Source organism: Miniopterus natalensis, chromosome 10 (assembly GCF_054644295.1).
Source record: "Miniopterus natalensis isolate mMinNat1 chromosome 10, mMinNat1.hap1, whole genome shotgun sequence".
Classification (NCBI taxonomy): Eukaryota; Metazoa; Chordata; class Mammalia; order Chiroptera; family Miniopteridae; genus Miniopterus; species Miniopterus natalensis.
This window is the reverse complement of record NC_142090.1, coordinates 70,118,887-70,139,088: the sequence shown is the minus strand read 5'-3', so window position 1 is coordinate 70,139,088 and position 20,202 is coordinate 70,118,887. Positions and strand designations below refer to the sequence as shown.

Genomic DNA, 20,202 nt, shown 5'->3' with positions numbered 1-20,202 from the left:
AAGCCAGTTAAAAATATCTCCCTAAGCCCCACGAGGCCCGCTCATTGACCAGGAACGTGTGTCTAACGGACGCACAGGCCTCTCTTTGCACACACATGACTTTTCTCAGCTGAAAACGGGAGTCATTACCTCACAGCATTAGGAAGAGAAAAACATTACATTTCAGAAGTAAATAAACTTGAATAAAACTCTAGCAAGTGGTAACCCTTACGAATGAGAATTAATCGTAACTCCGATAGGTCTTAAGCTAAATTTCACTGTAATTTGTCAAGAGAGATGTGACTGTGTAGGAAAGGTTATGCTCAAGACAAGAGATTAACAGGAAAATAGAAAAGAACATTGGGATAAATAAATATGACCTTAAGTAATAAGATTCTGAAGCCAAAAAAAAGCAATTTATATGGCTTTCTGTTTACTTCAAGTTTTCTGCTGTGAGGGAGCCTCCTCTCGCCAATTGGAAAAATCACCTATATCTATTTATATCAGTCGACTGATACGTTCATTACTCTTTGCGTTCATTAAGATACAGGTTCACTCCCCAACACCCCACCCCCACCAAGGACCTCTACTATGAAAGTTTACAGAAGATTTTTACTTGAAAATAAAGTCTATTAACTCTGAATTTAGAATTCAATTGGTCTAAATTAGTGATTGCATTTGATATTATAAAATAAACATAAACTCTAGTAAAATAATTTTTGTTTATTTTTTTAATATTTCTTATCCCTCAAGGAAAAATTTTCCCACTAATAGTTTTCTTCAGATAAACATATTCATCTGTTAAAATTGGAGACTAAACTTTTTCCCCTAAATAACCTGTCAAACTAATAAGCTGCATGAGGATCCTGTACTTCCACAATTCTGTATATATTATCTCCCCAAAGTAGACACTGTCATTGGCAAAGGAAATACAGAAAACAAGTACTTTTAAAAAATCTGCTAAGGATAAGAGCTGGTGTTGGAGAAATGATATATCAACTAATCACATTGGTACAAGCGCACGTTTTCTTGAGAATGGAGGAAAATGGTTGTAGATTCCCACTTCTTGATAGATGCAGCCCAAGGAAATGAACGGCCACAATGCATAGACCTAAGCAGGTACTCAATAAACAGTAGTGGGTATTATTGTTTTGGTGAGCCCTTTTGGTTCTTGTATCCCTAGGTCTTCTCTAATTTCAGACCAGCTACAACTGGGACTACGGGGCTTTGTAAGACATCAGGTTGAATTTCCTAACCTGTTCACCCCACTACTAACTGGGCAGCTAAAAAAATAAGAACTCTTCCATTTGAGACTAGTGAAAATGACAGATTCTTTCCCTTCATAAAAGGCAATATATCCCCCTCCTGCCATAAGTCCCAGTTCACTAGTAAACACATAAAGTCATTTATGAGTTCTGTAAATTTGTTGAAAAGTCAAGGTTTGCTGTTCTACGCAGTTTAATTTTCCCAGATGCATTTTGTACATTCATGTCTGAGTATGGGGGAAGTGTTCTTCTTGGACCTCCCTCTGCTCCTTTCTCATCAAATTTCATTAAAAGTTATACTCTCCTGGTTGGCATTCCCCAAATGGACTGCGTGTTTCTGCAAAGATTAAGGTGAGCTTTGGCTTTCCTAGTTATGCCTAGATGGACACACTTTTCTGTTTTTCATTCATTTCCTGTTTAACACAGTTGGCGAGTATGTGGCAAGGTTTACTGAACTACTTGTGAGTTTTCAATATTATCTTCTTTCAAGAAATGTTACTCCTCAAAATACTTTTAATATGCAACAGGCATGTTTATTCTAACTATTTTTTTTTTTTTTTTTCATTTCTACTACCAGCATTTTTTAGTGTGTGTCTGCCCAGTCCTCAATTACCTGTCACCTCAAACATTCGCTTCTTGAATGAAGTGACATTTCCATCCTTCCGCCTGAGTAAGGGGCTGCTTCTCCTCTCTGCCACTTTCTGTTTTAACCTGGACCGCACCTTCAAGTTGGGCTCAGAGGCTGGGGATTGAGACAAAGAAAAATAGATAAAAATTAAAAACAGAGAGCCAATTGCTCCTGTGTATAAAAAGTGGCTTCCCCTTTTCTTGGTCCCTTCTCAACTCAAATTAAAATCCGAAGCATGTAAATAAAGCACTAACCTTGAATTAAACAGACAAAACATAGTAATTATTTTTATGATATGTGTGAAATGCTATAATATTTCTATAAATGTGAAGTGGGAAAGGAGTTAAAACCGTTTTCTACTTATTTTTTCTAACAGAATGGGATTGGTAATGGGAAATTTAGTCACTAAATATGTTTGGGTCAGAGTAAGATTTATTATCTTTCATTGTCAGCTCTTTTAATTTTCTCAAGGGTGAAACTCAATAAGCACAAAAACAGTACCCTAATGTGATTTTAGGGACTCTGGCCTGACTTCTGGTAGTAAGAAGACACCTCGGTAGCATATAATTTATGTCTCACTCTGACTTCTGGAATATTTCTTTGTCAGTAGTTTCTAACTTAAAATCCTGGGAATATATACTCAGCATTAATAATACCAAACCAAGTAGAATCACTTTGAATAAAACTTTCTGTACATTGAATATACAATGAACTAGAAAGGAAGGGTGGCCAAGTCTTAGAGTTAAAAAATTGTGAGTTAGTTTATACGTTCCAAAAGACAAATGCACATTATTCATATATATGCTGTTATTTCTTTGGTTAAACTGCTCTAAATAGTGATGCGTTATAATTAGTCCTTATTAGTTTTTTAAGTAATTATGTTTTAGAAGAATGGAAACGTTGGATTGAATTTCTGCGTAGTAGAAATCAATGACAATGATGGTGGTGATGATGAAGACAATAATGATTATGGAAAAGACATTTCTGATGATAGGTAACTTTTATATAGTTATTTCTATGTTATATATTTCTATATAACATTTATATAGTGATTCCTATATTCCACTGATTTATACAGTGATAGCTAACATTTATATAGTGATTTCTGGTGATAGCTAAATTTTATATAGTGATTTCTATGACAAACTGTTCTAAACACTTTGTCAATATTAACTTGATTAACCATAAAAAAATCCATATGGCATATGGATTTTTATACCTCAATTATATATCAACGAAAAACCAAAACATAGAGAGAGGGTAAGTAACTTGCCCAAGGTCACAGGTAAAATGGGATGAAGCCAGGATCTGTAATCAGGTCGTCCAGCTCAAGTTCAGCCTTCTAAATACTGGAAATACTGCTCCTCCACCTTTCCTTATGTCCAAACACCATACAAATTACAAAACTTTTTTCAAAGCGCTGTTAATCACCTATATCTGGTACAATGTTATAATTTAGCTAGATTTTTTTGATCTGTGAAAACACTTTCCTTGAAGGAATTTTCTATTTTTCCAGACTACAAAAAGTATCATAAGCAGAACTTAAAATTTTATCACTTTATTTATTTTGCCTTTAGATTTCAACTATCTCTACTTAAGTTTTTCTCTTTGACCCCTTCTCTGCAGCTTCTCCTTGGACAGAGAACCCTTGCATTCTAGGTTTTCTTAGAACTAGCTAAGTGAAATAAGAATTCGAAGGAAATCTTCAGTTACAAAAAACAAAACAAGTTAATTTTTTGTGTTCTGCAACTGATCTTATGCCTGAAAATATTTTAAAAAGTAAAAAATGGGGTCATGAAAATGTTCTAAAACTAGAAGGTGGGGAGAGGGCAGAAATCAGGATAGAGAACAGAAAGCTCAGTAACTGTACCCCTGAAATGTATTACTTCTTGGGCCTCCCATTTTGAGGCAAAAAAAGGAAAACAGTTTGGGGGCAGGCGTAAGGTTCTTGCCAGACCTTCCAGGAGTCCAACCACCTTATCTCAGTGGAGAAGTCTGAATCTGAATGGCTAGCATCCAACTCACCCAGGATTGAAGAGAGAAAATGGGACTGCATTCACTTTACTTAGACTTTTTTTCTGTATATATTTATTTTAAAATTCCCCTAATCACACTCATTTTGTCACTGAAAAGCTAATAACTAATAAGTATATTCATCTAAAACCTAGAAAGAAAAAAAATGTGTAATCCTTAACTGTATGGGTATCTAGGACAAAAATCAGATTCTGAGACTTGGATCGAGGCATGATTTTATGATGAACCCTAATGGAGTAAACTATAGATTGCCTGTCCAGAGGGAGTAAATCAATTGATTAAACACTTCAAAAGGTGTAGAAAAGGCACCGTGTTTTCAGTAGGAACGTGTAGAATTGAGTCCACATGACACCATTTCCCAGCTATGGGGTTGTTGGTGAGATTCCAGTGCTTTCTGAGCTTGACTCTTTGCTGTGAAACATAAAAGTCTAACCCCTTACTTTTTTCCACAGGGCTGTGACCCCTTGATTAGATGCCTGCAAATAACTATGAAGATCTGGGTGAACACAAAAGGGAAGGAGAGGTTTATAGAATTTTTACTATTGCCCCTAGTCCTGCAGAATGACAGCCAGTGCTGGGCCCCAACCCCCTGATTCTCAGTCCAGTCTCCCTCCCTCTCCTGACACACCACAGGAGCTGGGGCAGTTTCCAAAATCAAGACAAAATTGTGCAAGAACTTGGAAAAACAGCCCCTGCCATTGAAACATTCTACATGAAACCTAGAATTCCATAAGCTTTTCAGGTCGGTAAATAGCTTTCATTCCAAGTCTATTTGAGAACGGGCTGGATAGATAGCTCTTAAATTTCTTCCCATGGGTCAACATAAAAAAAAGTGAACACCGATTAGGAATGAGAACTGGGTTCTGGTCTTGCATCTGTCAGCTACTAAAATCAATAACCTGGACTAATTCAGAGGCTCAACTAAAAGTTCATTCATGCAAATTAGCTTGAGTGATACCTTTGCAGAGCACATCAACAGATGCGCATTTAGAAAGGGGAAAGATTCATGCGATCTGGAGAGAAACCAGAGTGTTATTTAGATGTGCATTTAAATGCCTGTTCCATACATTGGCTATTTGACTTGGGATGAATTACTTTGTATCTGTAAACTTCAGTTTTCCATGTTAAAACTGGGGGTAGTTTTTTCCTGAACCCCCCCCTCCTTTGTTGTCTCCTAACAGATTCCATTTCTGTCTGTCTCTAAGTCCATGGAGACTGAGTCCTAGGATTGCACCACTCCAGTCCTTTGCTGGCTGGGTTTCATTTGAGCTCAGCCTACTGGTAGGACTGGCTAGTGACCTAAGGATTAAGGAGGAGGGAGGGGCCAGGGTATCCTCTGCTCTCGCATCACTGGCTACAGCTTTGCCTCTCCTTCATCCGTCTCCTTCTGGAGGTGCTGTGGTCCATGGCTCCACCTTGCCCAGCGCTCCAGGAACACAATTTTCTCTCCCTGCTTCTTCAGCCCTATGGCTTCCTGCTGTTGCTATTTCCTGGGCTCCTCAACATCCCTAAGCATCGTAAGTCTATGACCCATACTGTGTACGTTCTGTTTCCTGTCAAGGTTGTGATGAACACAGTCCTACATATTTTGCAAAGTTATGATAGAATCAAATGAAATAATGTCTAGTAGAAAATAAACTAGTGATTCTCAACCAGGAAAGATTTTGACACTAACGGGCATTGTCAGTATGGGGAGTTGTTACTGGAATCTAGCGGACAGAGGCCAGGGATCTTTCTAAATATCCTACAATGCATACTCTAGCCTACACAACAAAGAGTTATCCGGTCCCAAATGTCAGTACTGCCAAGTGTGAGAAACCCTGGGGTAAGCAATCAGTAAGGACAGTTGTTAATAACTGTACTACACGGGGATCAAAGGAGATGATACCTGTTAGAGATCCTCAGAGACGATGCAGGACAGAGTAAGGGAGGGAGATGAAGATTGTCAGAAATCAGGGAGTGCTATAGGTAGCTTGAAAATACGAAATATTTCAAAGCATTTTATACTTAGAAATTTATTTTAAAACATTTGTGTCACCACAGTTATTTCTAAAGAAAGCAAAGTCAATCAACTTCCACTGGTTATAGAAATATACAGAAAGATGTAATTTCTCAATTTGGAACAATAATATTTGAGGCATTGTTAATTTTTTCCCCTCTCTCAATGGAGGACATAGCTTTTTAACACTAGGAATTATTGATATTCTATAAAGTGCAACATAAATTAATTTTCTTAAAATATACTGATATCCTTGTAACAAACCCAGTTATTAACAACTGGAAAGGAGGAAAGGAAAGGCCATATTACAGGCATGCCCAGTAAAGTCTGGGTGACACAGGGAAGATACTTGCCTATCAGTCACACCTGGGAACAGGTCATTGGCCAACGTAGGCATGGCCACTGCAAGAGCAGGGAGATTTAAGATACTTAAGCTCCTAAACAAAGAAGTTCTCTCTCTTGCTTTCTTGCCTCTTGCTTGCTCACACGTGACTCCTGGCCTGCGGGACTCTCACCTCTGCATTAGCTCACGTGGCCCACCGCCATGGGGACCCCACACAATGGACTGATGGACTGTAACTAGCCTAATGCTGTACTGGACTCAGCGCCACCATGGAAAGGAAACTTTGGACACGGGCTTTGCTCCTAGCTCTACTAAATCACCAGCGGCCTATTTTCCAGGACTGGATTAAGGGAAATAGGACTTTGCAAACCGAGGGATATAATTCCACGCAAATAAAGCTTCCTACCACATCTCATCCTCCCGTGGGGGCCTCCGGAAATGCTTATTGCAGTGGCACCCCAAGAACCTCACCCCCACTAGCAATGGAGAAAGGCCATCCACGCATTTCTCTGATAACAGTATTATATACAACTTTCCTAAGTAAAGGGTCATATCCACTGGTTTTAGCAAAAACTTTGGCCTATATTTCAATACTGGTTTTGATTCACAGTAGATATTAGTATGTCAGTGGTGAGGACGAAGGTTGGAATGATAGATAACCATCATTTAGTCCTTGCAATGCTTTATAAACTCAGTCCTAACATTTCAGAAGCCCACCCACTGAAGCTCAGCATGATATATACCCACGCGGTAGAATTAATGACCTATTGTGCTGACTCAGTTTGCAGTTAAAGTTAATTCCATTATTTTTTTCATGTTCTGGTCTCCCTAAAGTCTGAAGATTTCCATTCCAGTGACTTACTAATGGAATGTAAATCCTCAAGAGCCCAGAAAGACATCACTAACTGGGGAGACATTCTGCTTGTATGTGAACGTATTTCATGCCTAGTTGCACTAATTGCATTTCTATTTTTACCCCACACCCATCACTCTCTGCATCTCAATTAATCGCAGAAACAGAAGCAAAGCTTTTTAGTGTGTGTGCCCATCTAAATGCACTTGTCTGCGGAGATGGAAACCTTGCATGAAAAATTGATTATCATTATTTAAATAAAACAATCAATATTAGAATAAAGAGGACAGAACTAAAAACTTTTTCTTTTTACTTAAAAGAAGACAACTGAACAAAAGGAAACAGAAAACTTGCGAAGACTGCCTCATAAGCTGATTTTATCACATCTTTTTTTCTCTTACCCATCTCCATGATAGGGGATGAACTTGGGTGTGACAGGATATGAGGGTAAACAGTGGCAAATAAACAGTAAAGTTAAATAGCAGAAGCGCAGCATAAAAAATCTGGATTCCAGGGCACAGTAAGGGACATGGCGCAGACTTTTCATTTCACTGAGTTGGGTGTGTGTGAGTGTCGTCTTCACACATGCACACACATACAAACACGGGAACTATCTTTTGTAGAAGCAGGGAGGTCTCTCCCAGAAACAGAGCAGACTCCCAGATTTCAAGGCTAACTTCCCCATGTACTAACTGCAACCCTCCACGAGTCATTTCACCATCTATTCTAGAGCAGTCACAATGCCTACCAAGCACTGTGGTGGAAGCTTAGAGAGGTGGAGCAAAGTTACTAGCTCGCCTGGCTGGCAGTCAAAAGGTTAAGTCGTTCCATAGATGTTGAAGAGATGAATGTTTAATGCAGTACACATATAAGATTGAGGAACTTATATTAAAATAAAACCAAACAACTAAAATGAAAAGACCCGCAGAGGGACACAAGGCCACACAACTGGTCTACCCGCCTTGCTGAGTGCAACGTTACCTATAAGGACAATTACAAAAATGACAATAGTCTTTTTCGGATTTTTCACTCAGAATATTTTAAATACTTTTTGGTTAATAATTGACTTCACATACTTTCCGCACTTTTTTTAACTTGCCTGTTTATAATTTCTACACGATTTTGTTCTATGGTGTAAAAACAATACCATCTACTAAGAATGATTACTGACTGGGTTTATTTTATCTCTGTTCACTCTTAATGCTAAATTATGAATATTCTTTAAGCCAATGACTTAGACAAAAATTCAACATCACCTATCATGGTATATAGAAGCCCTTCATGTTCACTGGATATGCTCATAGGGAGACTGGGAGGGCTGTGAGCTCTGGGTGGGCATTTTCCCTTAGGGTGCCTCATCTCAGGAGCCAGTGCAAGGGCCTCCAAAGCTCCAAGGCCCCTGGCAGGGCTCTCAGTTCCCTCAATCTAGGAGCAGTGCTCTCTGCTAACTCCTGCTTCCGTTTCCTCACCAGTGTTTCTCCAGAGTATCTGCTTCTCAGCTGGCTCGTCTGCACTCAGTAAAAGTTTACTGAATGAATGAATGCACATATACTACTCAATGCTTTAAAAACACACATACACACAAGGACAAAGGGAGGAGGAAATAACTATTTTCTTAGATTTTTTATAACATTTAAAGTAAATATTACCTTTTTTCAAAATCATCACCCAAGGATATTTTTTCCATTGCTTTTCAGAGAGAGTGGAGCAGGGGTAAGGCGAAAGAGGGAGAAGGAGAGGGAGAGGGAGAGAGAGAGAAATATCGATGTGAGAGAAACACATCAATTGGTCATCTGCTCTCTCAAAGACCGGGGCTGGGGATCGAGCCTGCAACCGAGGTATGTGCCCTTGGCCAGAATCGAACCCGGGACCCTTCAGTCCGCAGGCTGACGCTCTAACCACCGAGCCAAACCAGCTAGAGCAAATACTACCATTTTTAACAGATAAGATACTTTAATCAAATATTGTTATTCTGGACAGAAAGAAATTAAAGTTATAATATGTGATGAAATATTTCATCACTATAGGTAAGATTAAACTATTTATCGGTTCCATTGATTAAGTTCAATTAAGAGTACTGAATAACAATACTGAGAGCCAAGTCTGCACGTTCCATGAAGACTGGGAAAGTGTGAGAACCTGTCTAGGTAGGTTCCTGTTGTTTATTTAGCACTTCTGCAGGGCCGATTAGATAGAATAAACCCATTAGTGGCTTATTCCATGAATGAACCAATGCTTGAGAAAAGGGCTGTGTCAGTACTGAGGCAAATGCCTCAGAGAGAGTACAGAGAACCCTTTTCTCCTAGGTACTCATGGTCCAGCAGGAATGAGCAATACACTAGCTGCAATCAATGCCATGTGACAGATGTAAGCGGAGTGTGGTGGCCTGGTGGCCATAAGATAGAGATCCTCTGGCCTTGTGGGGAAATCCTAGGGGTCCAGGGAGATCCTGACCCACAGAGGCGGGAGGGAAGTGCAGTTCTATGTAGAGGAAACCACTTTGCCCACTGGAAGAGCTGGAGATTAAATATGCTGGCAGGGTAGGGAAGGGATGCTGAATGGAAGTTAAGGCTTCAAAGATATATATCAAGCAAAATTTAGCTGAATTTTGCAATACTAACAGACACTGCTCAATCTGTATCTTCAAACTCCCTCTCTCTTCTGGCTTTCTTTTCAGCATATAGACATGCTCAGCTCTTTCCCATTCAATTAAAAAGAAGCCTTCCTGAGATATAGGTATTACTGGCTACTGTCTAATTCACAGTCAAGTTTTTTAAAATTATTTTTACGTAGCCTTACACTTGCCACCACCACTTCTGAACCTCAAACCACTGCAATATGGCTCTAACCCTCACTGTTTCACTGAAAATACCACACGTAGCGCTCAGAGCAGTAAATGTAACAACCAATTTTATGTCTATTCTCAGTGCGTACCAACTACACAGACTCGTGGTGGGTCTCAATAAACAGTTGTTGAACGAATAAATGCATGTTCGCACGTGTCCACGCGTGAAAGAAAACTTATGTTAAAAGGCTGGTTTGCAAATGTTGAGAAGAGAACTGGCTGAATTTCAAATTCTCTAATTTCTAAGAATTTCTTGATGTTGAATGTAGGATAAGAGGTCTTCTAGAGCAGATGTGGGATGGAGGAGGAATTTCCTTTTTCTGGCAGGCATCAAAATTACTATGTGTGGGAGTCAAGGGAATCCATATCCCATACAGCCTAGAACACATTTCTATGTTAATTCCTTTATATGCTTTAATTTTTCTAATGTAAATTTGGAAGATCTACATTTTTAAAATATACAAAATTTTGAATGATCACTTTAATAAAACAAACTAGATTAGGAGCATGTTTTAGTTTTCTTCAACTCAGTTTCTAAAATATTTTCTTTTTTTAGCCTAAAGCCTAAGGGTTTACAATACAGTCTTACTCTGAGCTAGTATTTCACAACTTAAATAAGGTGCTACTTCAGGGAAAGTCTGAATTTATCCATCTGTTTCTTTTTTTTCCTAATAATCCTCTTTAGTTCTAAAATTCTGTACTTATAAATAAAAATTCAGAATTACTCAATTCTATTCATCTTTTCAGTAATGAACTAATTCCTGTCTATGCATGAAAAAAAAAAGAGACACCATGTGTTTTACAGTTTTATATTTATCTTCTATTAGGTGTACCTTTTATATACTCTTTTTAATAGAAATGTCATGAATAGTATTATTTGTGGCTGTAAATCTTTTTAACACACTTTCTACCCAGACACTTCAGAGCTACATGTATAAACAGAGGTGTGACCTGATTTCACGACCAGGTGAGGACCATCTTAGTGGGTGAGCTCTGCCCCGGGGCAGCCCAGTATTTGCTAGAGACACATGCTGGGTCAACACACAAGTTCTCATTCAGAAAATTAATATCTATCTCCTGATAACTCCCTGGGTACCAGCATAAACTTAACCTTTATTATACTTATTTGTGCTCTCAGCATGAACTTCACCTGGTTACAGTCATAAGAGTCTAGATTTGTTTTCCAGTTTAGATTCTGCCATTAACTGTGTGATTTGGGTAAAGTATTATTCAATGTTTCTGTGCCTCCATTTGCTTGCCTGCAAATGTGGACAGCAATATCCTTTCTCCTGGCTTTATACATAAAGTGCAAAAGTATTGAATGGAATGATACACAGTAAACAGAGTAAATCACTGTCTAGTTTAAATGCCATAAAACTTACTTTCCTCAAATGTACGACTTTCAACTTTGTCTCTGATGTTTATCTGAAATTTTTCAGTTCATTCCCATAAAGCTACAAAATCATTCTCTAGCTTTTTTCATGTTTCCTTTGTTTTCTGCTGACTTGCTCAGTTTATAGCCATCCAAAAGCAGTCACTCAATCTCTCCTATAAAATATTATTGCCAATTAAGTTTTTAAAAATTCTTTTATAAAGGATCTTGCTATATTTTTAAATACCTAAAGAGATGTATACTAGTTACAATTTTATTCTATATATTTATTTATATAATGTAAGATACATTTATTCAGTGCTCTTTAGAACTTTCTGAAGATGCTGGGGATACAATACCAAATATATTATAGATATTATCCTTAAGGATTTCTTACCTAAGTAGAGAATTTTAATTTTAATATAGACATATATGCACAGAAATATGTCCTGGTATATTTGGGCATACATAATTGGCATAAAGAATGTAGTGAACATTTAGGGCAGCCTGGTGGGTGACAGGAAGGTATCAAGTAAAGCTTAACAGAGAGGAAGAATGTATCAGCTGAGCACTTAAAGAGGAGTATAAGCTATTCAAGTACACATTTTACGAAGAGCAAGGACCATTTGAAAAACCAGGTGTGAACGGTTTGTGTGAGTGTGAAACAGGGAGAATTGTTCATGGATCTGCCACTTGTTCTGTAGTGCTAGGGCAAAGGGACATGAATGGTGGGGTTGGGAAAATAGGGGAGAAAGTTAGGGAGGGAGGGTGGGAGGGAGGAAGGAGTTCGTGTATGTCATGGAAGGGCCTTAGCCTTGCACGTGATAGAAGAGGTATTAAAAAATTCTTAAGTAGAAGGATGGGTAGTTGGGTTTAAAGTTTAGAAAGCCAGAGAGGATTGACTGGACAGGGGTATGGTGGAGTCAGAGAATGGTCAAGAACTGGAATGGGAATTAAACTGAACGGGTGCTGAACAACAGCAGAAAGTATGATGAGAAAGAGGAGGTTCGGGAGCAAGCAATGACAGAGCAGATGGTGAGAGAAGGGGAACTGTTAGCCAGGGAGCCTTCCAGAGTTCTGGGTTAGGACACTATGCAGAAGAGGGTCCCTTCAGTCTCTTTAGGGAATCAAGGTTTTTAGCACAGTTTAAGCGGCTTTCTGATTAATCTTGTCATATACCTATATTTACTTAAGGTTTAATTACTGCTACTTAGAACTGCTTCAATATAATTTCAGGTCTTTAGGTGCAACCACTAGTCTATTTGGCCTCAGATACATCCAGTTGCTGTAAGTCAACAGCACCAACAACAAAATGTTAGTTGACTTCTGGCCAACAGGAGCTTGTCCTCCGCCCAGCTCCAATGCCCGCTTGCTTTCTGCTTCTGACATTCCAAGTCATGTGGGCGGGTCTTGTTATTATTCCTTTTTCTTTGCAAGTTCTGACTTTGAAAACTTGGTAGTTTTACAATGTTCCTGGTAATTTCACTTCTGCTTCTGTGGAATTCATAATTTTGCTGTATCATCTTTATCGTGAATTTTCTTTATAATACATATTTATAAGGAAACACTATTATCTGTTTCAGACTGATGTAAAAGGCAATATTATGCCTCTCAATTTATGAAGCTCACCCCAGAACCTTTCTCTAAACAGATCTTCAGTTAAACATCCTTTCCTTAGTTAACTTTCTCTGGATGATTGTCTGAATAAGTAAACATCAAAACAAACTTCAAATAAAATGATAAAGGGGAAGTAAGTCAAAGTACCCTGTAGAAAAAAAACATCATCCTAATAAAAACTAGTAATTGAGGTAGGCAAAAAAAAAGTCTCTTCCCCAAAGATATCTATGTCCTACTCCCCAGAACTTGTGACTATTATTTTACATGGTAAGTGGGAAATTAAGGTTGCAGATGGGTTTAAGGTTGATAATCAGCTAATTTAAACATAAAGAGATTATCCTGGATTATCCAGGTTAACCAATATAATCACAAGGATTCTTTAAAAATATGGAACAGAGAGGCATAGGTGGGTTAGAGTGATGCAGTGTGAGAAAGACTCTACTAGTCATTGCTGGTATTGAGGATGGAAGGGGCCACGAGATAGAAAATGTGGGCAGCCCCCAGCATCTGAAAAAAGCAAGGAAATGGAATTGCCCCTAGAGCCTCTAAAAAGGATCCCAGCCCTACTGACACCTCAATTTTAGCCCAATGAGACTCATTTTGGACTTCTGACCTCCAGTACAGTAAGATAATAAATATGTGTTATTTTAAGCAACTAAGTTTGTGGTAATTTATTACAGGAGCTATAGAAACAGTCTAATGAATTCCAAGGTTGGTATTGCTTTGGAAATCTGAATATTCTGAAATACAGGTTCTGATGAGATCAGGTTTTACTGTGCTATGTTTTTATTGTATTATTTTTAGGTAAGAAAGTAGGACATTAAAGAAAACTATTAATGATATATGTCCATCACTTAGCAAAAATACCAGGATAATAGTTTACCTAAAATTAGTATTTACCACTTTAACAGATATAATTTTCTATAAAAAGCAAAGGTTTTATTAATATATTTGTTTATTTGTAAAAAGATACAAAGGAGGGGAAAAAGCACAAAAATATAGCTTTTTTACGTTAAACTTTTTCTGCTAAAGTTCCATAAGGGCGTAAATTATTTTAATTCTAAAATGCTAAGAGTACTTCATACATATTAAATAGCCACAATAAGCAAGCAATTTCCAAAACTCACTCAAGTGGGACCATTTTACTTTTTTAAAAAACAGATTCCATTTGAGATATTAAATCATTAAGCCAAATAACTGTATGATAAGGCCCATTTCTAAGAACAATTTCCTTTTGGTGCAATGTAAGTAAAAAGAGGGGAAAAAAGTTTAAACCTCTAATTAGCCACTTTCAGTAGTTAATTAAAATATGTTTGCTTTTACATGTGATCTTTATGGTATGAGATACAATTCCAGTCTCCTACAACTTAATCAGCTAAATATAAAATGCAACTCCCATCTGGTAAATCAATTGTTGTGCCCCATCATAACTCAACAAGACACTGAGGAAAACCATTGAAATGCTATTTCCTTTTCTTTAGAAGAGAATTATGTACAATTTCAGCGTGCTTTGCATTTCTAAAAGTTAAAGTCAACAGGGAGGTATCACTCCTTTACATGAGTTTCCCATGAGAAAATCAACAGCAAAGTATAAAGCTTTTGCCGTTCTTCATGAAACACTCCATAACACGAACTTGGCTTTAACCAGAACATATTATTTGGCAGCTAAAACCTTTAATTAGAGTTGTGGTTTGAACAGGTTTTCACTGAATTTATGTTCTGTAGGGGCTCAAAGAACAACGTTGTTATTCTAACCAGTTTGTTCTATTTCAGGTGGTTGAAACATTGCTCTTAAGCTAGGAGTGGAAAACAGAGAATGCTGCTCTGATTCTTGTTTTACTGGTTTTAATTATGATTCCACATTTCTGAACAAGCACTAAGAGCAGTTAGACAGAAAGAAGAGCGAGACACTTCTTTCAACAACTATTTACTGAGCACTTGCTCTGTGCAAGGTTGTACACTACGTATTACGGGACAAAAAACACATCTAAAATGGTGATTCCTACTTTAAAAGAGAGAAAGAGCTGGGGGTGGGGGGAAGGTCTTAACTTGGTGATGGACCGGACAAGAGGGAAGAAAATGATGGAGCCAAAGGGGAATCCAGTGATCTACCTGCATGCTTGGGGTAGAGGCATTAGTAGGATTGAGAAAGAGCAAGACTTGAGGTAAAAGATGGGAGGGTCAACTTTTAAGCCCCATAAGTTAAAATACATGTAAGGAAAATCTCTGTGTAGACTAAAGATAGTTACTTCAACTGAGCAAATTGAATAGCTTAGTTTCTGACAAGGAAGAAATTTTTTTAAAAGAATTGTATAGTTGCAGTAAATAATCATGTTATTTCTTCAAGGAAGACAAACACTATCCTAGTCATGAACCCACAGGGAAATTATTTTATATGTATGTACATGTAATGATAACGGAAAACATAACAGATGTGTCTTTAAAAAACATTTTATGAAGCTGGGGAAATATTCCTCATATGTTTTTTCTTATAACTGTATTATAAACATAATGAATTTAAAAAGTAAAATAGCTTCTACATGGATTATTTAAGCACAAATAAAGTATATCTATTAGTTTTTATGTTTCCGTAAGTTTACCTATCACCCTAAAGAAATATAACATATTGGGAAAATAATATTTTCTTGTATAGTGACTACAAAGTATCCTATTATGGCACTAATTTACATTTACAGTTTCTCAGAATTCTGTCACTGATCAATATATTAGTTCATATTTGTTTGTAGAAAACATATTTGCAAGGGCCACCTTAAAATAATTTTTACTTCTTGGAGAGTTTATTTTTTAAAAAAGTTTAAATATTAAAATGTAGAAAGAATATATCAGTTTGTGGTTTTAAATAATTTGTTTTCAGTGGAAAATGTCTGTAGTAGTTGGGTTTATAAAGAATAATCCAAACTCATCTGTTATTTCTAAAATATTTTGAACATTACTTGTCATTGGACTGAAGTTAAATTACAATGGGCACAATCTACTTCGTTATTAATTCACTGCTTTCATTAGGATGCATCAGCATGGTGCTTTCATTTTAGCAAAATTGCCATTTTCAGTGATACAGTACTAGATAACACTTATTTATGTATGAAACATAGGAGTTGAAAGACCAGGTTCCGAAATCAAACTCCCTGTTTTCAAACCTGGCATTGTACTTACTGCTCATATAAATAGAATGAGACTGAGGGAAATTACTAACCTCTCCTTTTCCCTTGTCTACACCCCTGGTGAGAAATAATGAGATGTATTTTAAAGGTGGTTGTATGGAGTCAATAAGAGATACAGCAAGATGCTTAAAATTGTACCCATCAGGAAGTGACTCATGTTATCTATTACCACATACATCTAACTAGCTGTTAATATGAATTCTTTCCATATGATTATTTTATAAACATATTTAAAATGCATACATATTTCAATATTATTCCTGCCAGTGGTAATCTCAAAATCCATAGATTACCCATTTATTCATGATCAACTATAATAGCAAGGTAATTGGCTGCTCTCTCGTTTACAAGAGTTTTACTGGAGAGGAACAAAGTGTATAAAGTAGGTAAATACCATCCTCATGTAATTAATTAATCATTATGTTTCTTTTGACATTATATTTTTTATTCCCAAAACATGATTTATGTCACAAAGTTCTCAGTGCATTTCCCTGGCAAATATTCAGTTCACAAACATCACATGATAATCCCCGATGATGTTTCACCAAAATATGGGATATGAATCTACTGTATTGCAACCAGCACTTTAAAATAAAATAAATAGAATAGAATAGGGAAGAAACCATCATCCATGATAAAGGTATTGTGAATTTTTATTTGTTTTTCAGATGCATGTGTGTTCCACATTGTGTGGTAGTTGGTTACAGCCACAAAACGCTGAAAGGCTGAGATAATACATACAAATACTGTGGTCTTTATAGTTGAAGCCACAAATAAAACACAAATCCTGCCATGGAGTAAATTTCATTATTATAGAGGGGCAGTGTTTACACAGGAATAACGACAGGTAGTCAGGACAAATTAAGGGAGCTGAATTGTAAAATATTTCAACATCACTGCTTTGGGGTAGGGAGGTAAAGGATTTGGAAAAGCTTCCCATACACTGTAGGACCTGAGATGCCTTTTGAAGGGTGAGTAGGCAAATCAGATCTGAAGGTCCCCCCAGGAAAGGCCTGGGGCACTGTGAAGACCCCCACAGCACCGTGAACAGGAGAGTTACTGGGATCAGAGCTGCCTTTAGAAGGACGAATGCCCGTCAGTTTCATTCCCAGGCCAATTCACTGGAGAACTACCATAAACTCCACCAAACTGGCCAGGGCATATTAATGTCTTTAATACCCACGAACAGGCCCAGCACAATGTGTGATTTGTTAGTTAAGAAATGAAGATATATAAACACTTTCTTCAAGGACATTTTTATCACCCAATTGGGCAGAATGAGATAAAAACTGTATAAAATATGATAGCTAATAACTGACATATGCTTGCCAGCTTTTACAGCAAAAATTACAGTGAACTGGGAATACAGATAAAGAAAATGTGAGAATGAAGTTTTCATACAAAATGACTTTTGGATTTATGTCATGTATGAATGGGTTACAGTATAGAATGGAGGAATCAGTATAAATATTATAACAAAAAAAGCTCAAAAGCAAATAATTTTATAAAAGAGGAGACAGGGAGAAAGAAATAAAGATGACTCAGTATAGGTAAATTAAGGCCACTTAGTGAAAAACCTAGCTGCCAGTTAAAACTGTTCTTATGTCCTGCCTTAAATACTAAGAAGGTTTTTGAGCAAGCTGATAATGGTTTCTTCCCAACTTCTTTGCCATAAAGGACACTTTCATTTCAAAGTAGCTCAGTGGGTGGTTAAAAATTTAAAAGAAAATGTAATCACAAATACTTGATAATCTGGTTTGTCATCTTTTAATTTGTTTCATTAGATATATCTAGAGATATATAAGTGCATATATTTGTGTGGACTATTTTTCCAGTGTTTCAAGTTATATAATTGTGAATATTATAAATTAGGAGTCATTTTTCAATCATTCTCATGATTATACAACAGATGGCTAAATGTTTTAAAGTTTTAATTATTATTTTTTGCCAATTTCTCATTCCAATCTTATCTAAAATGTCCTGCCTATTTCTAATTGAGCATTTGGGGGAGGGGAGATATGTCATTAGCCTTTGCTACAGTTAATTAAAATAAATTTTAGATACAACCCTTCAAAGGCACCATCATTTATTTCTTATTTATACATCCTTCAAATCATTAACATTTTCTTATCTTACTCTTCATAAAGCATGATGACATATTTGCTGTTAGACTTGTACACAATCTTAGGAATCATTTGATCCAAATCTTTCAATTAATTGAGAAATCTAAGATCCCAAATCATTAAATGGTGTGTTCAAGGTCATTTATTAGTGATAGGGTTAAGGCCACAAATTGAGACTCCCTTTGCCACTCCAATTCTTTCACAGTTTTACTATGTGGCTACAACAAACAATTCCTACTACTAATGCCACACCATTAATCCTAGTAACTCAAACTCATATACTGAGATTGTCATATGTCAGGCTCTGTTCTGGGCATTTTCATGCAGTAACTTCATTGCTTACAATAACCGTGAATGGCAAATATTTTCCTTACCTGACACTTGAAAAAAGTGAGGCTCGGAGAAGTCCTGTAACTAGCCCATGGTCACGCAGCTCTAAGTGGGAGCACCATGGTGGAATTCTCAGCCAGGTCTAACCCCAAACCATGAGATTACTTTCCATGCTTTGTCTTTCTAGTCTGTATTAGCTTTTTCATACTAGTTCCCCCCACAAGCAAATAACTTGAGTTAGATTTTCAAAGTTTTTACAAGGTTGATTAATTATCACACAAGTCTCAATTAATACCTGCTCTTAGTTACCATACATATTGCATACACAGTCTGTGAGACCAGCGCCTCATTTATTGAATTATAAAACTTGAACCATTTTGTTAATTTTAACCTAACTGCAACTAACTTTTGAGTTAAAAAAAAAATCTTGGGAACGTTATTTTTCTATTATGCTTTTTATAATTTTTATTTTTAACTGTATTTTTATTGTTGACACTATTACTGATGTCCCCATTCCCCCCCTTCCCACCTCTACCTAGCCCATGCCTCACCCGCCTCTCCTTCCCTCTGGCCACAGCACACTGTTGTCTATAAATTATGCATATATGTTCTTTGGCTAATCTCTTTACCTTCTTTCTTCTAGTCTTTTCCACCTCCCTCTCCTTTGATGGCTGAAAATCACATAGAAATTTGTGTCCTTTCTTTAGCACAAGGAATCTTACTATTCTAAACTATTTAATTCTAAATACTACAGTGATTTATCAACTGTAACATGTACAACTACCTTGAATACCACTTTTAAAAAAGCAAAAACATTGCTAAACTATGATATCCATTAGACTTTCTCAGATTTCAGATGTTATTTAAAAATGAGCATCTTGATGGTGGCTGCGGGGAGGCAGAAGGGGGTGTAGGGGGATAAATGGTGATGGAAGGAGACTTGATGGGGTGGTGAACACACAAAGCAGTATACAGATGTTGTATTATAACACTGTACACCTGAAACCTATATAATTTTATTAATCAATGTCATTCCAACAAATTCAATTAAAAATAAAATAAAAGTAAATAAAAAAGTGGGCATTTTAAAATCAATGAAATATGGTAGTTTAAAGTTGCAACATGTAATAACATATGGGAAAACATAAGCAGAGAAATGGAAACTCTAAGAAAGAATCAAAAGGAAATGCTTGACCCCGGCCGAGTGTGGCTCAGTGGTTGAGCATCAACCTAGGATCCAGAAGATCACGGTTCAATTCCCGGTCAGGGCACATGCCTGGGTTGCGGGCTCAATATCCAGTGGGGAGCATGCAGGAGGCAGCTGATCAATGGCTCTCTCTCATTGATGTTTCTATCTTTCTCTCTCTCTTTCTCCTTTCCTATCTCTGAAATCAATAAAGATACATATATATAAAAAAAGGGAAATGCTTGAAATCCAAAGCATAGAAACAAACAATGCCTTGGATGGGCTCATGAGCAGACTGGAAATAACTAAGGAAATTAGCAATGACCCTGAAGACAAGTCAATAGAAACTTTCCAAGCTGAAAAGCAAAGAAAAAAAGAACCGACAGAATACCCCAGAACTCTAAGGCAATTACAAAAGATGCAACATACGCATGAGGGGAATCCCA

General features: G+C 37.0%; 1 protein-coding gene across 3 annotated transcripts in view; it reads right to left on the bottom strand.

Moving 5' to 3' along the window:
* The window catches only part of HDAC9 (histone deacetylase 9), a 480,635-nt gene that overhangs the window by 34,580 nt on the left and 425,853 nt on the right, over positions 1-20,202 (bottom strand). For 2 of the 3 annotated variants that reach the window (XM_087821194.1, XM_087821193.1), the window contains one exon: positions 1,858-1,986. The exons of the other annotated variant lie outside the window; for it this stretch is intronic. In XM_087821194.1, the coding sequence (XP_087677320.1) occupies positions 1,858-1,986 (129 nt within the window). The remainder of the gene's footprint in view (positions 1-1,857; positions 1,987-20,202) is intronic. 3 annotated transcript variants of the gene reach the window in all.